Here is a 23,029-nt window from a genome sequence, read left to right as displayed (position 1 = left end):
GCCTGCTTTAGGGACAAAGAAGGATTCTGGGCCACTGTGTCCTGCTGCGAGGCTGCTTTGGCCTCACACACGATGCACACGCTTGCAGCTGTCACAGCGCCCACATCCCAAAGTCTTTCTCCCTGGCACTGCCCACTTTCCATGGGCCTTGGTTGGAAGCTGTGAGAGGGTGTTTGCCTCCGCGGGAATGCGGTGGCATTGACCCAGCACAGAGACGGAGCGCTTCCCAAGCAGGGTTTATCACCTCCCGAGAATGAGAGGCTCTGGGCCTCACGGCTTCTTCTGAGGTCAGGATCACTGGTGGGGAGCCCGAGCTCCATGCAGAGGCGCCCATCAGCAGCCTGGCTCTGGGCCTGCAGGGATTCACGGGCAGGCTGCTGGAATTCGTAGGAGTGATGAGAACGGCAGGGCCCAGACACCTCCGGGAAGGAGCACTCCTGCTCCTGGGAGCAGCACCGGGAGCACCAAGGCCACCGCTGGGGGAGCAGCAGCTTGGTGCAGCAAGGAGGTGGTGGGAACAGCAGCACAGCACAGCGCCCACAGCCACACCGGCTGAGAGCAAGGCTCCCTGTATGGGATGGGGCCCCCAGGGAGAAGCCAAGCCCCGCTGGTCCCATGGGATAACGACTTGTCCCTGCCGTGGCTCCTCAGAGCCAACTGGGGGGAGTGAACTTGCCCTGACACTGCAAGGGTCCGGCTGGGAGGGAGGGCATCCCTAGGGCTCCTCCGAGATTGATGCCTCCAGCTCCTGCCATGCACCCACATGCTCCAGGACAGGATGGATTCACACGCTGTGCAGGATGCATTCACACACCGGGTCACTGTGCAGGATGCATTCACACACGGGTCACTGTGCAGGATGCATTCACACACGGGTCACTGTGCAGGATGCATTCACACACCGGTCACTGTGCAGGATGCATTCACACACCGGTCACTGTGCAGGATGCATTCACACACCGGTCACTGTGCAGGATGCATTCACACACCGGTCACTGTGCAGGATGCATTCACACACAACAATCACTGTGCAGGATGCATTCACACACACGGGTCACTGTGCAGGATGCATTCACACACACGGGTCACTGTGCAGGATGCATTCACACACATGGTCACTGTGCAGGATGCATTCACACACCGGTCACTGTGCAGGATGCATTCACACACAGCAGGTCACTGTGCAGGATGCATTCACACACCGGTCACTGTGCAGGATGCATTCACACACGGGTCACTGTGCAGGATGCATTCACACACGGGTCACTGTGCAGGATGCATTCACACACATGGTCACTGTGCAGGATGCATTCACACACGGGTCACTGTGCAGGATGCATTCACACACGGGTCACTGTGCAGGATGCATTCACACACCGGGTCACTGTGCAGGATGCATTCACACACCGGTCACTGTGCAGGATGCATTCACACACCGGTCACTGTGCAGGATGCATTCACACACCGATCACTGTGCAGGATGCATTCACACACCGGGTCACTGTGCAGGATGCATTCACACACCGGTCACTGTGCAGGATGCATTCACACACCGGGTCACTGTGCAGGATGCATTCACACACCGGGTCACTGTGCAGGATGCATTCACACACCGGTCACTGTGCAGGATGCATTCACACACAGCAGGTCACTGTGCAGGATGCATTCACACACACATGGTCACTGTGCAGGATGCATTCACAGCAAAGGGGCTCAGGAGCCGCGGTGACAGCGGCCGGGGCTGTGCGGGAGGGACGGGGCCGCGCTGCTCCCGGTTACGGCGCGGAGCAGCCGGGAGAGCACAACAGGACCGGATTTACCGCCTGTTCCCAGGGGCTCTGCTCACACCCGGCCTCCCTCCCACCCCTGAAGCGGGGGGGTGTCGGTATCTCCCCTCCAGCACTGCTGGAAGCCACACACGGGCCTGCAGGATGCCGTGAGGAGAGCAGGGATGTGCTGCTTTGGAGCAGGACAAGCAGCAGCGCTGGTGTGCGCAGACCTCACCAGCTCCAGGCAGATGATTCTGGGTACCCCAGGGCCTCTCCCCCCCACATCAAGCCCGGGCGCAGACACGCATTACAACTGATCCCAACTCAGGTTACGTCTGTGAGCACCAGCCCTGCTCCCCAACACCAGCACTACATTTTCTTGCCAAGGACACCATCCTCTCTGGGCTGATGCCACCCCAGGCAGTGTACTTGGCCTGTTCTCCCCCTGACACAGGCTTGGAGGTCACTGTCCCCTCTGGCTGTCCATTGTTTTTTCACACCCAGCCTTTTGCTAGCACTGATGCTGCTGTGATGCTCAGGGAGCTGGTTCGGCTCACAAGGGGCAGAAAATAGACAATTTCAGTTGTTGTAGATGGTTTCCCAAGTTTCAGAGTCCCAGACTGGTTTGTATTGGAAGGGACCTTAAAGCTCCTCCAGTCCCAACCCCTGCCACGGGCAGGGACACCTCCCACTAGAGCAGCTTGCTCCAAGCCCCTGTGTCCAACCTGGCCTTGAACACTGCCAGGGATGGGGCAGCCACAGCTTCTCTGGGCACCCTGTGCCAGCGCCTCAGCACCCTCACAGTGAAGAGCTGCTGCCTAAGAGCTCATCTCAGTCTCCCCTCTGGCAGGTTCAAGCCATTCCCCTTGGCCTGTCCCTACATCCCTTGTCCCAAGCCCCTCTCCAGGTTTCCTGCAGCCCCTTCAGGCACTGGAGCTGCTCTCAGGTCTCCCCTTCAGGAGCCTTCTCTTCTCCAGGCTGAACAACCTGAGCTTCAGAGGATTTGAACATCAGCACTGGTGCAGCACAGACAATAATCCTCTGCATTCCCACTTGGGTAACCTCATCCTGTCAGCTCCGCAGCAGCAATTAAACAGCAGTAAGCTGTTCTCCTCATTGACACGAGGTACTGGGTTGCAACTGTCCCACAAAAAGGAAGATGAGATAAATCAGAAGGATAAAAGAAAATCATAGGATCACAGAATTGTTTAGGTTAGAAAAGACCTTTAGGCTCATCCAGTCCAGCCATCACCCAGCACTGCCAAGGCCACCACTAACCCATGTCCCAGTGCAAGGCCACAGTGGCACTGAAGGAGGTAAAAGCAGTACCTGGAAATGAAGAACAACGGGATTATCTTGAGGCTGGGAGAGCACAAAACCACCTCTCTTGGAATGAAAAAAATCAGAGATGGGTTAGAAACGCATTTCTACAATGGCTTTACCTAGCTCTAGGTCATGCAGTGTTCTGGAATCGGGTGCTGCTGAATGCTACAACCTAGTGATGTAGTTCAGAAGTCTCCAGGCTGCTGTCCCACACCCAGCTTTTTTCCCTGCGGTTACTGGTTTCAACAAGCTCACCAAAATACATCACTAACCAAATACATGAGGTTTCTTCCACTTTCCCAATCCAGGACAGGGAAGGGTCAAAAGCACTCATTATGGTCTGGTAACAAAGCTACAGACACAAACCTCCCACTGGCCCCAGCAGCTTCCAAACCACTCCTCATCACACAGACACACTAATGACACATGAGAAAGAGCTGAAAAAGTCCCCAAACCACCCCTGTGGCTATCACTGACCACCACTGAGCACACTGCGGTGCTTTGGGAAGCAGAGGTGCTTTGGGGCTATGCCAGCTCACAGGAACAAAGGGGACCAGCCAACGGGATAATGCAAAATAATCGATTTTATTTCAAATAAAAAGCAAACCCACAATCATCCAAACAAGACAATTAAGAGTATTCCCAGCTCTGCTGGATGGGTGATAAAAGCAGCTAAGGGCAGTAGCAGGGCTTGGAGCTGACAGTGTGACTGTCAAATGAATCCCTAAGCTCTTTCCTTCCCCCCTTCACAAGGGGGATGCCAGAAATCTCTGGGTACAATTAGCTAACACAGGCATTTCAGATTGGATTGAGAGTCATGCTTCCTGCCCCACGATGGCTGGGGATTGAGGGAGGAAAAGGGTCTGGGTTAATCATGAAAGAGGTTGCTGTCTGTCTTTTAGCATTTGGAGATGCTTAATGTAACTGAGAAGACAAAGTGGAGCCAACACAGCCCAGCTGGGAAGGGACGAAGCTGTGCTTGTGCTCCCACTGCACTTGTGCAGAGAGCAGGTGCCAAGATCCTGCTCCTGTTGTCCACAGGGACAGTTCTAAGGGGGTATTTACTCCTCTACTCCTGAACTGTCACAGCAGACAAGCCTGTACTGGGTATCAGAGGGCCAGAGCTCACAAACGCCTTCAGCTTCCACCAGAGCAGGCAGGACAGTGACACCCCCCCCCACAGGACATCAGGAAGCACTCAGTGCAAACCCACTGGGACACTCAGCCTATCCCTGGGGAGCAAGTGGGAGCAAGTGCCACCAGGGCCTGAGGGAGAGTGGCTGCTGCCTTGGGCTTAAAGAAGTGAGGGCACTGGACCATATCCAGGGGTCACAAAAGCAGTGGGGTAGGATCAAGAGACACAGATGCCCTAAGAAGCACAAACCTGGAAAGGCAAGAGCACAAAACCCCTCTCCCCAGTCAGCCTCTCACAAGCACACAGCTGGGCACAAGGGAGCACAGTTAACTTCATTCCTCATTCACCCAGCCTGGAAGGAGGGCTTGGAAGGCACCAGCTTCCTCCTTCCTCTAAGGCCAGTGAAACTGCCTCCCTGCTGAGAGAGGATTTAACTTAGACTTATTTTCAAAAGCTCCTGATCTAGCAGGACCTCCTGTTTGGAGCAGGCCATGAAATGCCAACAGTTAAACTGGTGAAAACAAAACCCCTTGTTCTGCTACAATTTCTGTACCACACAGCAATTCTGGAAGGGCCAGCACAGAACCCCACGTGGCCAAGAGTGCTGAACAACAACATCCCCAATGTTTTCTGCTACAGAAAGGTAACACCAGGTTAGGAAGTCTTGGGTTGCTTCAGATGCCTGAAACAGTTTTTTGTGGGAGGAGGACTTCAAAGCATCTTACACAGTAATTACATTTCAGCCTCACAACACCCCTGTGAGGTAGGTATTTTCCTCATCTACTAAAACAAAGACAGAAGCTCACCCATTCAGCTGAGGCAAGAACTTGTAAGTGGAAGAACCAGAGATCCCAGGAGTCTCAATTCCCAGGTAGCCTGAACAGATACACCTTTGTTTTGTATTGGGAAGTGCCTTGTGGAGCAGTCAGTAGAGCGTTGCTGGCATTGCAATGCCTGCAGTCCATTTCAAACACACTGCTTCCTGTGAGGGATGGCAAACACAGGCTTCAATCTGGAATTGCTGGATTTCACACCATGGAAGAGTTCATAGGCATGGAAGAATCCTTTGCACTCTGGATCTTCTCACTGTGCTTCTGGGGGTAGGGGTGTGGAAGGTTTGAAGAGTGTAAAACTGAACCCTGAACACTAAAGGCAACTGCAAGCTACAGCGTGAGCCCCCTCACTGAGGTACTACCCTCCAAGCCATGAAGAGGGCAGTGGGAAGCTCTCCAAGGGCTCCCTCACCCTGACAGAGCTGAGACTTCTGATCCCTCGCCCCTCCAGGCTCCCACCTTGCAGAAGGCAGCAGCCTCAGCCTGCTCTGTCTGAGAAGACACATGCTGTGCATGTTCATCCAGGCAGGGAAAAAGGCAACCTTGGCCAGAAACGTCAGGAGATTGGGAAGTTTTCTGTTTTAAAATGAAGTAATCTTGGGGAAGAACCTGCAGCAGTCTACAGAGTAAGTGTGCTCATTTATGCCTGGCTATCACAAGAAATCCAGCTAAGGAGTGTACCAAAACCCTTCCCTCTCTCCATTTTCCCACCACCTCATTTTTCCTATGCAAAATGACTGGCACAGAAGATTCAGAAACAGATCCTGACAAACTCTCCAAGAAGGGGGAGAACAAGAGAACAAAGAAGAGACAAGGTTAAAAAACAGAGAAGGAAAACCAGACAAGCAATGTCCTGGGCTCCATCAGCCCCAACATGTGTAAGCAAGTCACAGTTAAGGCTGCCACTCTGCTCCCAGTGCCAGGGCACCACTGCAGGTTTACAACACACACTACTTCTGCTTTCAAGTTTCCTCTCCCAAAGAGCAGCTGAAGAGATCTAATACACACCTCCTGGGTCTCAGAACAACATCCAAGGAAGGCCCCCAGCCCAGCCACCTTCTGGCTGTGCTGCTCAGATGGAGGAGGAGGATTTCCTTGCAGCTCACCTTCAGGCAGACAGACCTCTTCACTGACACTACCAGCACAAGCCCCTGCTAAAAACACCCAGCAGCTCCCAACAGATCCCTTGGGGATGAGAGCTGTACCTGGAATAATACAAATGCACCTACACAGACTTAAGCAACACACTGCATTTTTAAAAAGCATAAAACAACAATATGTCCCCCTCCCAGTCCTTTCAAATTGGCACCACACGTTCTGGAAATGTCTGAAGCCATAATGTCAAAAAAAAGCCATTTAGGCATGTGAACTGCACAGGCCTGGGTGAGCCCACGGCCCTGTCACGGCTTTGTATTTAAAGTCCAGCAACTGTTATCATACAGTCAGACTTTGTCAGTTGTTGCCTGGTGCTAAACATCACACCTGCACCTAAAGGATTGTGATTACTGGCAAATGCTGACTTTTTTCCCCCCAGTTTTTGCTGCGCAAGAAACTCGAGGATTCTCCTGCTCCATTGAGCTTCCTGCCACAAGGTGCTAGTGCATCTTCGTCACCAGTCATCAGAACAGACACAGAGCAAAACTAAATGGACCGTTGCTGGTTAAGGTGTTGCACCTTAGATGTAGGTTAAGACCATGAAAGATGCTTCAGGTTGGTGGTCACCTCCACTGAAGTCCCTTCAGGGTTTGGAGCATTCATCCCACCTCCCTTTCCTGACATTGTGGTGTGAGATCCGCCGGACGTTCAGGTAGGCCAAAAGGGCTGGCGTTCCTTTCCTCAAGTGTCCAGGACAACATGTAAACATATGACAGTGTCAAAACAAGGCAGGTTTTTCCACTTACCCGCTGGTTTTAAAAAGAGTTCTTTAAAAACTGACCGTTGTCTTCCTTGCCAGTTACGTGAACCATTAAATACTTGGCATGTCCTTACCCAAAGGTGGGTTTTTAGTGCACTCACTTGGGGCGCAGAGGGGACAAAGCATTGCACAAGAACATAGAGTCAGGGCATTCCCTGCAGAAGTTATTAAGGAGCCAACCTTTGACAGCATGAAATGAAGACGACGTCTGGATCGAGGAAGAGTGACAAGAACTTAAGGACTGTGAGAAACAGGAGCAGAAGGGGGTAGAACAGAGCTGGCTGGCTGCTAACGGAGCATCGATGGGCAGCTGCCTCTAGGTGGGTGGTGGCATCTCTCAGGGGTAGCTGCGGCCTCCACAAGATTCCCTAATCCTGTTAAAAGAAGTAGACCTGTCTGTCAACAACTGTAGCATTCCTTTCCTAGCAAGACACACAGGATTGCAGCATGCAGGTTAATTGTATGCTTATTTTCCCTACAAGGATGCACAAGCAAGGTAAGATGTTTGGAACCGTTTCTGTCAGCGCACCCATCACACAGGAGGAACAGAAAGGCCACCGATCCCCACAGAGTGAAACAACCAACATGCAGGAGGAAAAGCAGTGAAACCTGGGAAGCAAATGCTCTAGGGAGTGTGCTAATCTTTCACATTTTAGGTATTAATTTCAAGATTTGAAGTGCAAATGACTTAAAATTGCACATGATTTTCAAAGGAACAGATCTGCACGTAGGCTCTGCATTTTACAGCTTTGTTCTCCTCTAAAAGAACAGGCTCCACATTAAGGTTTGTTATCTGCTGTTCGTGCCCTGCCTGAAGTCACACTGGCTGCTGAAATGGGATTTGACAACATTATAACAAACAGATTGCTAAAACCTCCAGGGCAAAGCAGTCAGTACAGTTCTCTGACTGTTTAATGATGCTCTGTACTTGTAATGCAGCTGTATTCAGTTATGAGCAACTCCTGGAAAAAAGAGAGCACTATATCACAGCAAGACACATGACAGCATATACAGGAGTAAGCAGGTCTTTGTGCAGTACCCTACACTGGGAAGTCAGGCAGGATACAGGGAACCTGGACCTCCTCAGGTAAATTACTGCTGCACACACTGTTATCAGTTAAGTCAGACTCATAGAATGGTTTGGGTTGGAAGGGACCTTGAAGCTCATCCAGTTCCAACCCCTGCCACGGGCAGGGACACCTTGCTCCAAGCCCGTGTCCAACCTGCCCTTGCACACTGCCAGGGATAGATGGGGCATCATCCACCTGGCACCTGGAGCATCCAGCAGCTTGTAACTGGACAGCACCCTAATGCAGGTGGTCGGCTCATCCAGCAGCATCAGTTAACCAAGCTGCGAGAGGCTGCTTAAGAATTTTGGCAAGCCTTTAGCTATGTAAGAAAAAGGCTTCATTTAGTAAAAAATTTCTGAGCTCCTCCTTGCAGTGTACTCCCAGATTCCCACCGTTTCACTGGTTTTGACCTGCGAGGTTCAGAAAGCTTCCTTAGCAACTTTTCCCTGAGCAATGTCTAATTCTTGGTTCTGCAATATTAACTTTCCCCCCTTCAGACTAACTAGGAACTTGCATTTTTTTTAAAGATAAGCACAGACATTTTGGATGAATTTTGCCTTTAACAGATAAAGCAGTGAGCCAAACTGAAGTAACCAGGCAACAGTAAGAGAAATCACACAACTACTTGAAGGTTTTCCATCTGAACAGCAAGGAATCAAAACCAAAGTCTTGCTTGATGTGATTCCTCGTCTTTAACTGTTCACTATTCATTTGTGCCCTCTGAAGAGGACAGTTAAAATATCCCACCTCTCCCACTAAACAAAAATAAACCACTTTATTAAAAGAGACAACTAGGAAAAGTAATAAAACCATTTATTAAATAAATAGCCTCATTTTTAAAAAGCTGTCAAGAATCTTAGCTTTGAGCAGTTAAAATAACTCGTGGAGGGAAGATACCACCACCAGCCAACTGCTTTATGCTCTGTAAGGAATCCCTTCCTCTCCATCCCTCTGTCCTGATGAAACACCCTGCCTGAGGTCTGCCAGCTCTGCCTTGCATTGTCTTTTGCTTGTTTAAAGCAAACAGCTGCCATGGGGTCACCTGGAGGAGCTGCGCTCTTTGCTCACGCAGTCGTCCTGGGAAGTTGTGTCACCATTCCCCATCATGCTGCAGGTTCTCCTCTTTTTCCGCCTGTGCATCATCCCCTCTGTCTCGGAGCCAGAGTCACACTGAAGGATGAAGAGATGGAACCAGAATTCAGAGAAACCTAGAACACTGTTTGTGCTGTGGAATTTACTGTAAGAGCTATCCCAGCAACCCTGAATGACCAGTATCCAAAGAATGTTTTGTTTTAGATTAGGCACATAAAATAAGTCTTAAATTAAGCATTTAAAGATCAGGAACAGGTATGTTCTTAGATTTCATCACTGACTGGTGTGGGGTAAGACAATGGATGCATTCCTTTTGACTCCTAGAAGGCCATACTCTTCCAAATAAGAGTAGACTTAGTGCCTTCTGAAGGACTCAAATGCATAGAAATGTCCCCTGTCATAAGTCACAGCCTCTGTCTTGGAACTTGTGCCCCCACCCCAGTTTTAAAACACTCATTTTGCAGCCATTTCACACAGTATGGCTCAGCTAGATGAGTGACAGATTTATATAGAATATAAATATAGACCAAACAAACCAAGTCCATTTAGCAATACAAAAAGAGGCTTCGGCAAATGGAACCTGCAAAGACCACAGGCTCCTCCACCATGTAGTTTTGTTTAGTTGCTATTAATTTTTTTCATAAGACATGAATGTAAGGATAGGACATTGAATCAGGTATGGAAAAAAACAATATAACTGCAGGCTATGGATAACTTTCTGGAGTAAAAAGCATTACCTCTGAATCAGAGTCTGAGGAGCTGGAGCTTGAGGAACTGGAAGAATCACTAGAACTATCAGAAGCAATGCCAGTAGATTCCTGCAGGTCAACTGAATCAGCCAAGGCTGCCAAGTCAGGATGCTCCTGTTTTAGGATCCTAAATGCAGTTAAAACGTCACAGTTAGCTTTGAGCAGTAACACTGCATGTAAATGAACAGGGTATTTGGGGTTTTAAGTAGAGAATATGAAAAGAAAGCTACTGAATCTCTTACCTATACCATTTCCGTGACAGTTTGGGTCTCCCTCTCACCGTCTTGTGCCAAACCACAGGGAAGTTGGTACAGCTGGCAAAGTTTTGTGTGATGGCAATGGTTGTGTCAAGATTGAGAACGACATGCCACCAGCCACCTAGAAATACACCACAGAAGGCAGCTCAAAGGTCTGCTCAAATTCTCTAGCTCACAAACAACACTGAAGATCTGACCGGACAGGACCACACTGACTGCTGACGGCTAGTAGCAAGAACTATTGTAACCCAGACTGCACAGAGCCCGGTTCTGTTAAGCTGGAGAGCACTTTCCATGCTGATTTAGTAGGGTTCTTATGACTACAGACTAACCTTTCATTTAAAAATAGATGCAAAAACTGCTTCTCCACACGGATAAAAATAGGCAGTGGTGTTCTTACAACCCACTTAGACCTCAAAGAAAGACTAAGGAACCAGTTTAATAGAACCTGACAGCTACAAAATCTTAACAGAAGGTACACTGAGGAGTCACCAAGAAGTGCCAAGACAATCACAAGGCACTCTTCAAACATGAAGTCAGCTGGATGTGAGAGATGAGCAATGCAGACAGAAGCTGAATAAGACAATGCAAGATGCAGAGTTTAGAATTGGGCACTGAGAACTCACCCTCTGCATCCATAAGCCACCTTCACCTCCCAGTTACAATGGGCACACAGAGTGCAGCCGCTCAGAGAGAATGGTATCTCTACTGGCTCTTGCTTTAGCTTTTGATTTCAAATGCAGGATGAAACATAACCACAGGGAGGTGGGTGGAAGTGCCTTGAAGTAGCTCTTTCCTCACAGCTAAGAAAAATTCCTCTGCAGTCCCACTACCCAGGCTACAAAATTCAGTCATGGATTTGTGATAGTACATTATATATATATATATATATATATTCAAACATTTTTGTCTGAGAGTTGCTTCTACTCAAACACCCCTATTATTTTATACCTTGATGGTTTCCTACTACTGCAATTTAGTTGAGGATCACAGTCCTGCAATGCAAAATAGTTTTGTTTTTTTGTAAGAGATGGGCCATATAAGAAAGCCGAAATATTCTCTTCATGTCTACCACACACAGAAGTTACATATATGCTTTTCTCTCCCAGATTTCTTCCATAATTCTATGATTTCCTTACTGGAGAGAGTTGTCCATACCTGGCACAAACACTGTCTCTCCTGGCTTCTGCAGGATCTCCAGAGGTTTGAATTCAGGGGGCCAGGTGGGGAGCTGTGTCCTGGGGTAGATGACATTGAACCAAGTGATAGCCTCGTCCTGTTGGTTCCCCCCCTCTTCTCGTGTCACTTTGATCAGCTCTCTGGGGGTGCTGGTAGGGAACAGGCACCAACGTTTGTGTCCCTGGACTAAGGCATTCCATGCACTAGTTCCCAAGGGATCGATGTGAATTCCTGTTCCAGAACGAGGTGGGCCCATCACAAACCATCTGCAGGAAGGGAAAACAAAATTCTTTAGTCACAGAGCAAGCAAGTAGCTACCTTCTCTTCAGGTTAGACAGAAAATTCCAGCTGTTCATTTCACATCTAGCTGGAAATAGGGGTAGTTATAGCTCCTTCATTTACCTACTTGAGATTGTTAGGCCCATGCTACAGCATAAAGATCGGTTTAACCTAGAAACCCACACAAACTGGGACAGGAATGACTCTGGGACAAGAAAGTGAAGCTAGCTTTTCATACTTCATAGCTGTACTTTGTTTTAAGCAGTTCTGCAATGAAATATATAGTAATTTCAAGGTTTATGAATGTGGTTAAGGCACAACAGACTGCTAGATTTCTTTCTGTGCAGAGGGAGTCTCCTAAGCCTGGGTTTTCCTAAATTCTCTGCTCAAACAGATCCAGAGCTGCAGAACAATGAGGAGCAAACAAAAGGCACTGCAAGTAAGGAACAGAGCAAAGTTATGCAACCCTGACCTCCCTCTATGCCTTCTGTTCATTTACAAAAGGCTTTTCATTCCAGCATTTAACTAGATGGAGCTTATTCTCCAGTGAACGTTCAGGATTTGGTGTGTATATTCTCATTCCTGATTTACAAGGTTTATTTCTCCCAGTGGAAAGCTTAATCTATGCTATATGTTTAACAACAGCAGCGCTCATTTCCGCTGGAACAGATCTGGCATACCAGGTTATGCGGGAGGTGATAGTATCAGATAGCAAAAGGGGAAAAAAAAGGGCAAGAATTGTTTAATGGGCAGCAGCCAACTGTATACTGGGCTTCATCAAAAGGAGAGCGACCAGCAGGTCAAAGGAGGTGACCCTGACCCTTTAATCTGCTCTCGTGAGACCCTGCTTGCAGTACTGTGTGCAGTTCTGGCGTCCTTGACATACGAATGACATGGAGAGAGAGACCTCAGAGCAGCTTCCAGTATCTGTAAGGGCTTACAAGGATGCTGAAGAGGGACTCTTCATCAGGGACTGCAGTGGTAGGACAAGGGGTGATGGGTTCAAACTTCAATAGGGGAAGTTCAGCTTAGATATAAGGAAGAAGTTCTTTACTGTGAGGGTGGCAAGGTGCTTGCACAGGCTGCCCAGAGAAGCTGTGGCTGCCCCATCCCTTGACAGTGTTCAAGGCCAGGTTGGACAGAGCCCTGGGTGACATGGTCTACTGGAAGGTGTCCCTGCTTGTGGCAGGGGGTTGGTACTGGTTGATCTTAAGGTCTTTTCCAACCCAAACTATTCTATGATCTCTCCGTTGTGTGGTTGACAGGCAGGTGATACCCAGCAAGGAGTTCACAGGTTCAGAAAATCTCCATCTCCCCTTTCCAATGCAGGTGTGCATGCAGCTGTTTTTCAAGTGTAATTTTCTAGCATTAATTGTAGGACTAAGTCTGGTTATCAAGCTGCACCCTGCCTTCTTCACAAATGAGCCAAAAAGGGTATAAAGCAGCTGTTTGTCACTTCTATTATCAATTCACTCTTTAGATTCACATTACCCTTGGAAAGCTGATCAAACTGCAAGCAGAAAAGTTAAAGCTTTTACTAAGAACCAGAAGAAATTAAACACAAAGATGTGTCCAGTACAGAGACATGGATTGTTCAGGACCATTTTTCTGACTATAACCTGGAACTACACACTTAGAAGTTTTAAAACCCTTTATTTAGCAACACTATCATTTACCAGCAACTTCCTCCAGGCATTTAATTCACAATGAACATTTTCCTGCTTGCCTCAAGACATCACATCTGCCATTAAAAGCTTTACAACCTATAACTTCAATCTAGAAAGCAAACCCAACAAACCCCATCAACCCCCCAAACTAAAATAGCTGCTGCACTAAATGGCTTCCCAAAAATACTGCCTTCATTTTGAAGAGGAAAAATTCCAATAAAGGTACTCTAAACAGCCTAAATTCTTCTGTTACGATCCATACACTGTCCCTCACCTCTCAATCCAGAGGTCAATCTGTGCAGTTTATCTCCTGCTCATATGATTAGGAAGCACCACCCTCTGTTGGATTTCCAATTATGCTCTTAACTACTGGATGCTCTTCATCCATTTCTGTACCTAAAGGAAACCCCAAACTCTAGGAGGCACCCGTGTGCTCTCTTGCATCACTCATCTCCCAGAAGAGGTAACAACCTCAAAGAAACCCACATTTTACAGAACGAAGTATAAGAATTGTGAATACCAAGCTCACAAGGAGCTCAGCATGTGCCTGTAGGTGGGGAGGGCTTGGGGGGAAAGAAGAGAGCAATCCAAGTGAGTCACATCCAGATTATCTGGTCCACCTATATCCTGGAGAAATGATTCCCAGTCCTGTAAGTGTCCGCAGCTTCTACTAGTGACTATTCCTGGTGTGCTTTTGCATTTGCTCACAGCACTGTGTGTTCTTAGAAGTGAATTATAAAAAAGGGTCTATTACAACATTGTAAAAACACCTGCTTCAGTGATCTTAAACAGCACCAGCTTCATGCTTCTGTCCTGCAAAAGCACAGCTGGGCTACAGACACGAGAGACGGCAGAGAAGAGCACCGTTGTTACTACCTGTTCTATTTTAAACACCTTAAACAAATAAAACCCCACATCACAGCCTCATGTCACCCAAAGGACAAGGATTTCTTGGATTATAATGTCACTGAAGTCTTTAATTACTTCATCTTATGCTCACAGTGCTGTGTTATATTAACACACAAATCACTTTTGTATGTAACAGCCCAAATACAAGGTTGTTGCATTTGAATTCAGGAATTCAGTGTCATTTCAACCCTTTTCCAATCAGCCACAAAAAAAAAAAATAAGTAGTTGCAGAGACAACACAGATATGAACTACTGTTCTCTCAAAATCATCTGAAGTGGAGCTAAGTACTAGTCTCTACATTTCATACTAATCAGCTTAAGATCTTTACCTTAAAAGGACAGACTCATAATTAAACACAATTACACACTGCACATAAGCCACTGGTGCAAAACCCTGGAGCAAATCCAGAGGTACTTCAAATTTGAAAGCCTGAAGGCACACACAGGAAGAAAATAATCTTCAGTACTTCCAGGAACTATGTAATCTTTGAAAAATGCAAGAAGTGATGGAAAACGTTTAACAAAAAGAAAAATAAACCCAAAGACATAAACTAGTAGTGACACTGCTGGCAGAACCAGAAACTGATGAGCAAATCTGCTCTTCCGTACCTCTGGGTTACAGGTGTATGCTCATGTCAAAGGACGGGACGTAAATCTACCTCTTTGTTTTATGCAAGACAATCATACCTATTCAGGAAGAGCTGATGAGATGGAAAAGACCCAATTCTATGTTGCTGTCACTGTACTGTACCTGTAAGGCGGCCTCCGTTTCTCCCCTGCGTACTGAAAGAGATCATCAGTGAAGAATTTGGGTACTTTGTAGTCCTCCAAGAGTTTCCTGCGCTTGGGATGCTCTCCATAACTGCTGTCAAAGATGTAGAGTGGGCTGTCATCACGCGTGGTTTCCATATACTCAATGTAGTATTTCATCTTCATCTTCACAGAATAACCGTCATTGTCCTCCCCACACTTGAACTTCTGGTTCCTGTATTTGCGTTTCAGCCGCTCCAGAGTCCACTTCTCCTGGGCAGACCAGCCCACCTGAGCATTCAGCAGGACTACAGGCTTGTAAGGCTTCTCATACCGCTCCACAAACTCCTCCACTGTCAGCTGGAGTGCATCTGCCCTCTCCACATTATCCTGCGAAGCCACGAGAGGAATACAAAGCAGGTATTAGGCTAGACTGATGCCCTAGAACCATGCTAAGTCAGCGTGGAGGAGCTTCACGCTCACACTCTGCTCCATACACCACGAGGGTAGCAAGCTGTTTGTGTGCTATTTTAAGCTCCCTGAGGCTGCAGCCCTATTTCTCATGCACCCGTCCTTGCACATACCACTAACACCAGCAGCCCGGAGCCGTTCAGCACTCCTCCAACAGAGGTAACCCCCAGGTGGAGAGACCACTTCTGCCCCTTGGGCTGACGCAGCCCCTGTTGCATTCACCCCTTCACTGGCCCTGAGGCTCCTGGGAGTTATGTGGGTGCCCCAGCACTGGGAGCGCCCATCCCACCCTGACAGGGCCTGGTCCTTCCCACACCCCCCGCCACGTGGAGCGATGAAAAGCCACGGGTGGTGCTTAACCTCCCACTGCCCATGCCAACCCTCTTCCCCAGGGTCCCAACACCCACAGCCTCAAGAAACGGCCGTTTTCCCTTGTGGTTCCCATGACAATTCCCTTAGCCACTCTTTCCCCCCAGACCTCCCCAACCGCCCCAGGACTACCTCAGTCATACCACCCCCCCCCCCAGGCCTCCTTAAGCACCTCAGGGCTCCCCTTAACCACCTTCTCCCATTCCCCTCAGGACCCCCTCAATCATTCCCCCCCCGATTCTCCTCAGGGCCTCCCTAACCCCATCAGGTCCCCATTCTCTCTCCCCCGCTTTCATCTCAGCCTCTCCCGTTACCCTCAGACCCCCTCTCTCCCCTCAGGCGAGGCGGGCCGGGGATCACCTTGCAGGCTGCAGGGCTGAGGGGGAAGGTCTCGCAGTAATTGTGGCGGGTCCAGTCCAGCGAGTCCTTCAGCTCGGGCCGGGCGCTGCGCTTCGCCTCACGGATCCGTTTCTTACTCTTATGATTCATGTTGGCGGCGCTAGGGGCCGCCTCCCGCCGCCGCCGTACCGCGGGCTCGGCCCCGCTCCCGACCCCGCTCGCCCCGGCGCAACCGCCGCACCTTCGAGAAATTTCACCCGCTTGCCGCCGCTGTCGCCGCGGCTCCGCCCACGCCGCCCTCCCATTGGCTCCCTGCCCCTCCGACTTCCGCTACGCCTGGCCCGCCCGCTGACGCTGATTGGCTGAGGCGGGGAAGCGGCGCTAAGCCGCCATGTTGGTGTTGCGGAAGGCATGAACGGAGCGTGGGCCCCCGGCGCCCTTGGCCTCGCTGCCGGTGGGATCGCCCCAGGACCCCACCCTTCCCCCGGGCCGCTTCTTCCCCGCGCTCAGCGCCCGCTGCTTCCCTGATAGCTGCGAGCCGGCCGCGTGTCCGCAGCTCATGCGGGACTCGCGGTTCCCCTCGCGGCACCGGCCCGCGGGCCCAGCGGCGCGGGTTTAACCGCGACCCGCGGGGGGGGGGGGGGGGGGGGGGGGGGGGGCGGAAGCTGCGCGCTGAGGGACCCGCCCGCCGCCATCCTGTGACGCTGCCGATTGGTCCGCGCCGCCTGTCGCTACGACGTGTCCGCCCCTGATTGGACATGGAGGAGCCGGATCAGCAGCAGCGGGCCCGCGTGCGGCGGTACCGCTTCACGGCGGGGCGGGAGGCGCTGGTGCTGCGCGTGCCTGAGGTAGCGCGCGGCCCGGGGTAACGCGGGGCGGCGGGGCCCGGCCCGGCCCTCAGCGCCGCGCACGGTGTGTTTCAGGTGCCGGACTCGCAATACGGCACGTACGTGTGGCCCTGCGCCGTGGTGCTGGCCCAGTACCTGTGGGCCCGCAGGGGAAGCCTTCCCGGGAAGCGGGTGCTGGAGGTACGCGCCCCTCATCCCTCGCGGTCCCTCTTGTTCCCCCCATTCCCGCTCCATGCCCCCGCTTTGGTTGCAGGTGGGAGCGGGTGTGAGCCTGCCTGGTGTCCTGGCTGCCAAGTGCGGGGCTGAGGTGACGCTGTCGGACAGCGAGGAGCTGCCGCGGTGCCTGCAGAGCTGCCGGAGGAGCTGCCTACTGAATGGGCTGGCCCAGGTCCCTGTCCTGGGGCTCACCTGGGGGCGCATATCCCCGGAGCTGCTCTCTCTTCCGCCTGTAGACATCATTTTAGGATCGGATATCTTTTTTGACCCCAAAGGTATGTTAATCCTCTCGGGCATCTTTGATTTGTGACAGACTGCAAGGACTTTGCATCCACGTGGTAGTGGGAACACTGTCAAGAGAGCAGGTGTCAGCCTTGATGGTGACACTTGTGCTATTAGCTTGTTATTCTTGAGGTAATTGAGTATTAAGCTGTTATAAATACCACCAAAGGGTGGGGTGTGGAAAAAGGAGTTATAGACTCACCGCTCAAGGCCATCTTCTAAGGTCCCTATCAACTTCCAATTGCCATTTCATATAGCCAGGCATATTTAACCATACCTAGAACCCAGAGACTAACCAAGACTGCTTCATCTTCCCAAACTACACAGACTTTGAAGATATTTTAACTACAGTTTACTTCTTGCTGGAAAAGAACCCACATGCTCAATTCTGGACTACTTACCAAGTCCGAAGGTAAATACTTTTGTGCATTTAAGATTCAAATCTCAATTCCTGGGCCCCATCTCAGCTCTTAAGGAGTGTTAACTTCCCTGAGGCACCACTGCACCCATTCCAGAGCTTCTCAAGACTGTCCATCAGGCTGCTATTAGCCAAATCATAGGGCGACTAGCCAAAACCAGCCCAAGATCATGATCATCCAAGAACCACCAATTTGCTGTTGACTAGAAAGTTGTTACCACCTTTGTTTTGTGAAGTGCTGTAATTAAGTTTGGTGACACTGCTGTAATTACCCAGCAGTTACAAACTGGGATTGTTTTCACACACTGGTATTTCCTCCCCTCAGTGCTGACTGGTCTATCGAAGCTTTGCTCTACAAATGGAAACTGAGGAGCAGTCCCATTCCCTTGCACTCCTTTGGAGCAGACAAAGAGCACTTGGCCAGCTCTTCCCTACCAGGAAGACATACCATTGAAATGATGATCATCTCACTAGCACAAGCAGATAGTACTTAAGTTTATTCCACTTGTTTCCAATACAAAATGATACTGAACTGGGAACTGTGTGTTGTAGCACAGACCAGCAGAAAAGAGTCCTGTTTATAGCAAACCTCATGCATATTTGGTGGGAAGCAGATCCCTTTAAGTAATCCTTAAAACATGCAATGTAAAAATAAAGCTGTTTGATTGTTCAGCTATGGCTTGAGATTTGTGCTCCTCCCCAAAGACCGTTGCATAGTTCAAAGACTCAATGTCATTTTGTGCGCCACAGTACAACAGAGCAGAACCACCTGACAAGCCAGAAGAGCCAACCTGAACTCACAACTTCAGCTATGAGGAAGAGTTAGCCATACTCTTTCAGTATTAGAGTCAGATCTGTTTCCCAAGATGGAGGCTTCTCCCAGGAGATCCACATACAAAACCCAGCCCCTTTGTTTTTAAATGACTCAGTCTGGTCATGCAGCCCTGGAACATACAAACTCCTCCGTTTGTAGAAAAGTACTTTTAATCCTCAATCAAGCCAGATTGCAAGTATTCAGATGTTTCCATTCCCATTTAACATACATGCATAGAAGTTAACAAAGCATTACAGTAACCCTTGACACACGATGGTTTAAGTTACAATTCATTTGGTATCCAAATCAAGAAACAGAAATCATCATTGTAAGATTAGCTACCGCCAAGCAGCAGCCTGTGGCATCAGGGCAAGTACACAGCAAATGTAGTTAGTACTGCTCAGTGTCTACCTTCATAACATCCAACAGACCTGTCTGGTTTGGGGTTTGGACTCTGGTATGCACCACTTGCCATACAATGTCTGGGTTAGTCACAATACTGGTTAAAGTTTGCCCTTAGTAATTTAAAAGCCACCCCAGTAGATAAAGTTTGTAGCGGTAGGACGCATTCAGTTACTACAGAGAAGTTAAAACATTGTCAGTGGAATTGGAGAAATCTTTCAAAGCTAAAAATAAGCTGACTCAGACATTAAGTTGAGAAAAGTTAACACAGAAAAAATGTTTAATATTAACTACAGAGACAGTGGGTATAGTACAGAATGTCTTAAGCAAAAGATACACCAATCAGTACTTACAAAGGAATGAACCATTTTTTGTCTTAACATTACATTTCTCGTATATATAAGTTCATATATGTAGGTTGGTAAAGTTTTACCATTCTGGAAAAAATAAGGTGTGTATATCATCAGCTAGATGTGCTCACTGTATGCTCCATTATTTATACGCAAGGCCCGGGTGACTGGAAGTGCAGTTGTCAGGCATTTTAATTAACTGGACAGCCATTTGTTTCTGCACGACAAGGCATCGTTACACAGGAGCAATCAGGAGAAAACAGGAAACAGCCAAGCACTCTGCACTGCAACACGCCACCTTAACAGCTAACCAGCATTACTCAACTGCTACACAACTGCGCCTAGTGCACAAAAATACATAAGAGAAGAGATTAGAATTGAGGCTGATAAAACAATCCTTTTCAAATATTAACTGTCACCTGAAAAGATTTCTATCAATTTGAATTTAAAGATACTATTTAAAGTCAAAGTAATAATAATTAAAAAAAAAAAAAGCATTTACAGTTAAGTTTCAAATTGAAGTCTGGCAGGGTTTTATTTAAGGAATGAAGACAAAATTGAAAGTAGTTTTTGACAAGAGTTAGCTACTCAGCATGTAATGGCTGCCCGTTTCCTCAGTATGAAACTGGAGGCAGCAAGTTACCATCAGTTTTAATTTGAAATAGAAGTCAGCACTATATAAACAAAAATGAAGTTTTACCTCAAATATCCAAGCCAATAATGAAATCGGTAGTCGTTCACTTCACTAAATTACAAGAAATTTGAATAACAGCAACAAAATGGCACATAAAATGTAAAATCTGCCACTTGAGGCGCAACTTAAACAAGTAAAAAGTTAGACAAAATGTTACAAAATAACCTTTTCATCAGCTGGTTGCTCGGGCCAGGGCTCTCCAAGGGACTGAAGACTCAAGCGATCCTTTCCCCCCAAAGGCGTCCTTTATGGAAGCTCTCATTTATGTGATGCATCTAGGTTTGAAGAAAGAAAAGTTCAGCCAGGTTTCTACCTTGTCTCTCTTGATTGTGGGGATGACTTCAGGTATACTCCTAGTTGTGTTTCAACTGGCTTTGCCTAATTTAATTAAGCTTTAGGAATTTCCATAGTGCTCCACCTCCCCCCCCAAATGTGTTGCTTTACTTCAGAGGCCAAATGCAAGGTTCTGTATCAGAATATGTAGTTACAAAGAAGAGTAAGCATCAGGCTGGAGATCAAGCCACCATTAACTTCAATTCAGCCTGTTCAACAATAGATTATGAAAAGTTATATAAAAGTTATAAAACTAGTATTTCTTAAAGACTTAACTAAACTCTAAGTAGCATTCAAAACACAAAAGGTGACTAATTTTGCTACAGTTATCTAACTTCAATTCTAGCTTAGGCCCTTTCCTTTCAAAAACAGGACCAAACAGTTTGAAGGGTTAAAGACACACTATCCTTTCCCCACCCGGTGTGTATCCTTAGATGCCTCTTCAAGATGTCAACTTGAGGAAAAAACCTAGTTTCCGTGGTTTTCTCGTTGCAATTTGCCACTTTTCTAGAACAGTTATTACCTCCAGTCAGTTTAACGGCCACTGAACCGATCTTCCGTTATAAAAGGATAGTGTATCTTTAACAGTTAAAGACAAACCTGCTCCAATACACGCCCACAGAAACTGGTCCCTGGAGGATCAGCCAAATCAGTTAAAATCTGCAATACTGGCCAATATTCTTTTAGCAAACAGGAGACCGCAGCTTTAAAGGGGAAAATGCAGATGTTGGATAAATACAGTAAGAAATAGTCATTTTTCATCATAGGTTGCGTCTCATACAATATTTTATTAAAACCAAGCCATTAATCTCTCAATAAAACATTTTCTCTGTTTAAAAAGAAAATCCATGTAGAAAGCCCTTTGGTATTAATTTCCCTAAACCAATAACCAAAAAAGCACTGCTCAAGAAAATAAAAACCAACTAACAATGTGCCCCGTTAGGATCCACTTGCTTCAGGCTATTAATACTCTACAAACTACCCAACACCCCACCTAAGTACTATAATAAAGTAACATGCAACATATGCTGACCCTGAGATACATTACCATGTTCCTAGGAGGATACAGCTCCTTCTTCTTCCGGAGACTTAGGAGGGCTCTTAGATCTGGATCTAGAATTGGATTCCCTCTTTGAGGCTGGGGGAGGGCTTCTAGATCTGGACCGGGATCTAGACCTGGACCGGGATCTGGAGACAGATGAGGACTTTGATTTGGATCTCCTGGCAGACCTGGACTTGGAGGTGGAGCGAGACCGAGAGCGTGTGCGAGACCGGGATTTGGATCGACTGTAACGGGACCGACTGCGGGATCTAGAGCGGCTCCTGCTTCTAGATCGGCTGCGACGGCGTCTTCTAGGGCTGAAACACACCAGGAGGGGGAGGAAAGAAAGGCACGTTAGAAGTTGAACAGGGGCGGCGCAACAGACTCCAACGACTACTTCAGGACAGGGAGGGCGGAACGGGACCCACGTGGGCAAGAAAATGAGTGTTCCGAGGGCGCCATTGTTCGGAGTGAGTGGCCGGGGGCTAAATCTACTACAGCGCAAACCCCTTCCGCTCCGAGGAAACTCCATGTGCCTTCCCTACTAAACCCCAACTCCCCGCTCCAAACCCCGCCCCGAAAGTCACTCGGAAAAGGACACAGACCCAAGGGCCCGCACCACACAGCCACACGCCCGAGGCCCGTCTAAACTGCTGAAACTCCGCACCCCTCCCGGCGCTCACCTGCGGCTGCGGCGGCCGTAGCCGCTGCTCCCGTAGCGGCGCGGCGGCGGGCCCCGCCGGCTATGGTGCGAGTCAGGGGGACGGCCGTAACGGGCCATCTGCACTCGGAGCTCGCGGCCGTCCAGCACGGCCCCGTCCATGGCATCCATGGCATCTTCGGCATCGCGTTTGTCGTGGAAACGAACGAAGGCGAAGCCGCGGCTCTCCTTGGTGTAGCGGTCCCGCGGGATGTAGACGTCGCCCACACGGCCGTACTTCTCGAAGACCCTCCGGAGCGTGTCCGGGGAAGTACGGTAGGTCAGGTTGTCCACCTTGAGGGACGTCATGCCCTCCACGTCCGGCGGCGGACGCCCGTAACTCATGGCGGGCAACAGCCCCCGGGGGGCGGCGGCGGCTGAGGAGAAGAAACCCGAGGAAAGGGAAGAGGGAGCGCCTTACGAGACGGCGCGGCCCTCAGAGGGAAGCGCCTCACACCGGAGGGGGGGCGCCGGAGCGGCGGCCTAGAAGAGTCCAGAAAGGAGAAGAGGTGCAGGGCATAGGGCAACGCCGCAAGGTCCTCAGCGAAGAGGGAGGCGCAGGCACCCACCTCGTTGCTCGGGGCGGGGGCAGAGCAGGCGGCCTAAGGCCGGAGCGGAGGCGCGGCGCCAACAGCGGCCGCCCCTACCCGCCGCTGGGAGGAAATGAGCGGGCGCCGCCCGCGCGCGAGTACTTAGCGCCACAAAATGGCCGCCGGCGACCCGGAAGTGAAAGCGCCCGCCCCGTGGCCGCCTCCCTCCCCGAGCCCCGTTTTCGTTTTCCTTATTATTATTATTGTTCGTTTCTTTTTTCACTGCCGGCCGCG

At 49.2% G+C, this 23,029-nt stretch overlaps 3 protein-coding genes across 11 annotated transcripts; 1 reads left to right on the top strand and 2 right to left on the bottom strand.

Moving 5' to 3' along the window:
• Positions 1–3,658: 3,658 nt before the first annotated feature.
• Positions 3,659–16,477, bottom strand: JMJD6 (jumonji domain containing 6, arginine demethylase and lysine hydroxylase). Its single transcript, XM_062639853.1, has 7 exons — positions 16,128–16,477; positions 14,929–15,317; positions 11,302–11,588; positions 10,129–10,264; positions 9,875–10,013; positions 9,088–9,215; positions 3,659–7,349 (listed from the first exon to the last, which is right to left on the bottom strand). Exons 1-7 carry the CDS (start codon positions 16,254–16,256, stop codon positions 7,313–7,315), a joined length of 1,245 nt encoding a protein of 414 aa, XP_062495837.1. The 5' UTR covers positions 16,257–16,477; the 3' UTR covers positions 3,659–7,312.
• A 330-nt stretch (positions 16,478–16,807) lies between these two features.
• METTL23 (methyltransferase 23, arginine) lies at positions 16,808–18,542 on the top strand. 2 transcript variants are annotated; one of them, XM_062639918.1, is made up of 5 exons: positions 16,808–16,954; positions 17,030–17,134; positions 17,208–17,445; positions 17,780–17,864; positions 18,196–18,542. In XM_062639918.1, the coding sequence occupies exons 1-5, from the start codon at positions 16,865–16,867 to the stop codon at positions 18,362–18,364; spliced, it is 687 nt and encodes a 228-aa protein (XP_062495902.1). In that variant the 5' UTR covers positions 16,808–16,864; the 3' UTR covers positions 18,365–18,542. The 2 variants fall into 2 exon arrangements, with proteins under 2 accessions (XP_062495902.1, XP_062495903.1); XM_062639919.1 differs by lacking the exon at positions 17,030–17,134.
• Positions 18,543–19,338: 796 nt separating this feature from the next.
• Positions 19,339–22,873, bottom strand: SRSF2 (serine and arginine rich splicing factor 2). 8 transcript variants are annotated; one of them, XR_009968747.1, is made up of 4 exons: positions 22,189–22,873; positions 21,064–21,822; positions 20,296–20,405; positions 19,339–19,777 (listed from the first exon to the last, which is right to left on the bottom strand). XR_009968747.1 is itself a non-coding variant. In XM_062639922.1 (3 exons), the coding sequence occupies exons 1-2, from the start codon at positions 22,548–22,550 to the stop codon at positions 21,519–21,521; spliced, it is 666 nt and encodes a 221-aa protein (XP_062495906.1). In that variant the 5' UTR covers positions 22,551–22,873; the 3' UTR covers positions 19,339–21,167; positions 21,512–21,518. The 8 variants fall into 8 exon arrangements, 3 of the variants coding, with proteins under 3 accessions (XP_062495906.1, XP_062495905.1, XP_062495904.1); XR_009968746.1 differs by having other exon boundaries at positions 19,339–20,405; positions 21,064–21,167; positions 21,512–21,822; XR_009968748.1 differs by having other exon boundaries at positions 21,512–21,822; positions 22,189–22,872.
• Between the last annotated feature and the right edge of the window lie 156 nt (positions 22,874–23,029).

This window comes from Pezoporus occidentalis, unplaced genomic scaffold (assembly GCF_034315485.1).
Source record: "Pezoporus occidentalis ecotype Australia unplaced genomic scaffold, CSIRO_AGI_Poc_V1 ctg62, whole genome shotgun sequence".
NCBI classification, from domain to species: Eukaryota; Metazoa; Chordata; class Aves; order Psittaciformes; family Psittacidae; genus Pezoporus; species Pezoporus occidentalis.
The sequence above is the reverse complement of the archived record's forward strand: the minus strand, read 5'-3'. Positions and strand labels throughout refer to the sequence as shown.

Coding starts and splice junctions, on each gene's coding strand:
- JMJD6 (XM_062639853.1), bottom strand. CDS start 16,256: ATGAATCATAAGAGTAAGAAACGGATCCGTGAGGCGAAGCGCAGCGCC. Junction 10,014..10,128: donor CTGTCACGGAAATGGTATAG/GTAAGAGATTCA, acceptor AACTGCATTTAG/GATCCTAAAACAGGAGCATC. Junction 9,216..9,874: donor CCTCAGACTCTGATTCAGAG/GTAATGCTTTTT, acceptor TTCATCCTTCAG/TGTGACTCTGGCTCCGAGAC.
- METTL23 (XM_062639918.1), top strand. CDS start 16,865: ATGGAGGAGCCGGATCAGCAGCAGCGGGCCCGCGTGCGGCGGTACCGC. Junction 16,955..17,029: donor TGGTGCTGCGCGTGCCTGAG/GTAGCGCGCGGC, acceptor GGTGTGTTTCAG/GTGCCGGACTCGCAATACGG. Junction 17,135..17,207: donor CCGGGAAGCGGGTGCTGGAG/GTACGCGCCCCT, acceptor CTTTGGTTGCAG/GTGGGAGCGGGTGTGAGCCT.
- SRSF2 (XM_062639920.1), bottom strand. CDS start 22,550: ATGAGTTACGGGCGTCCGCCGCCGGACGTGGAGGGCATGACGTCCCTC. Junction 21,823..22,188: donor TACGGCCGCCGCAGCCGCAG/GTGAGCGCCGGG, acceptor GGTGTGTTTCAG/CCCTAGAAGACGCCGTCGCA.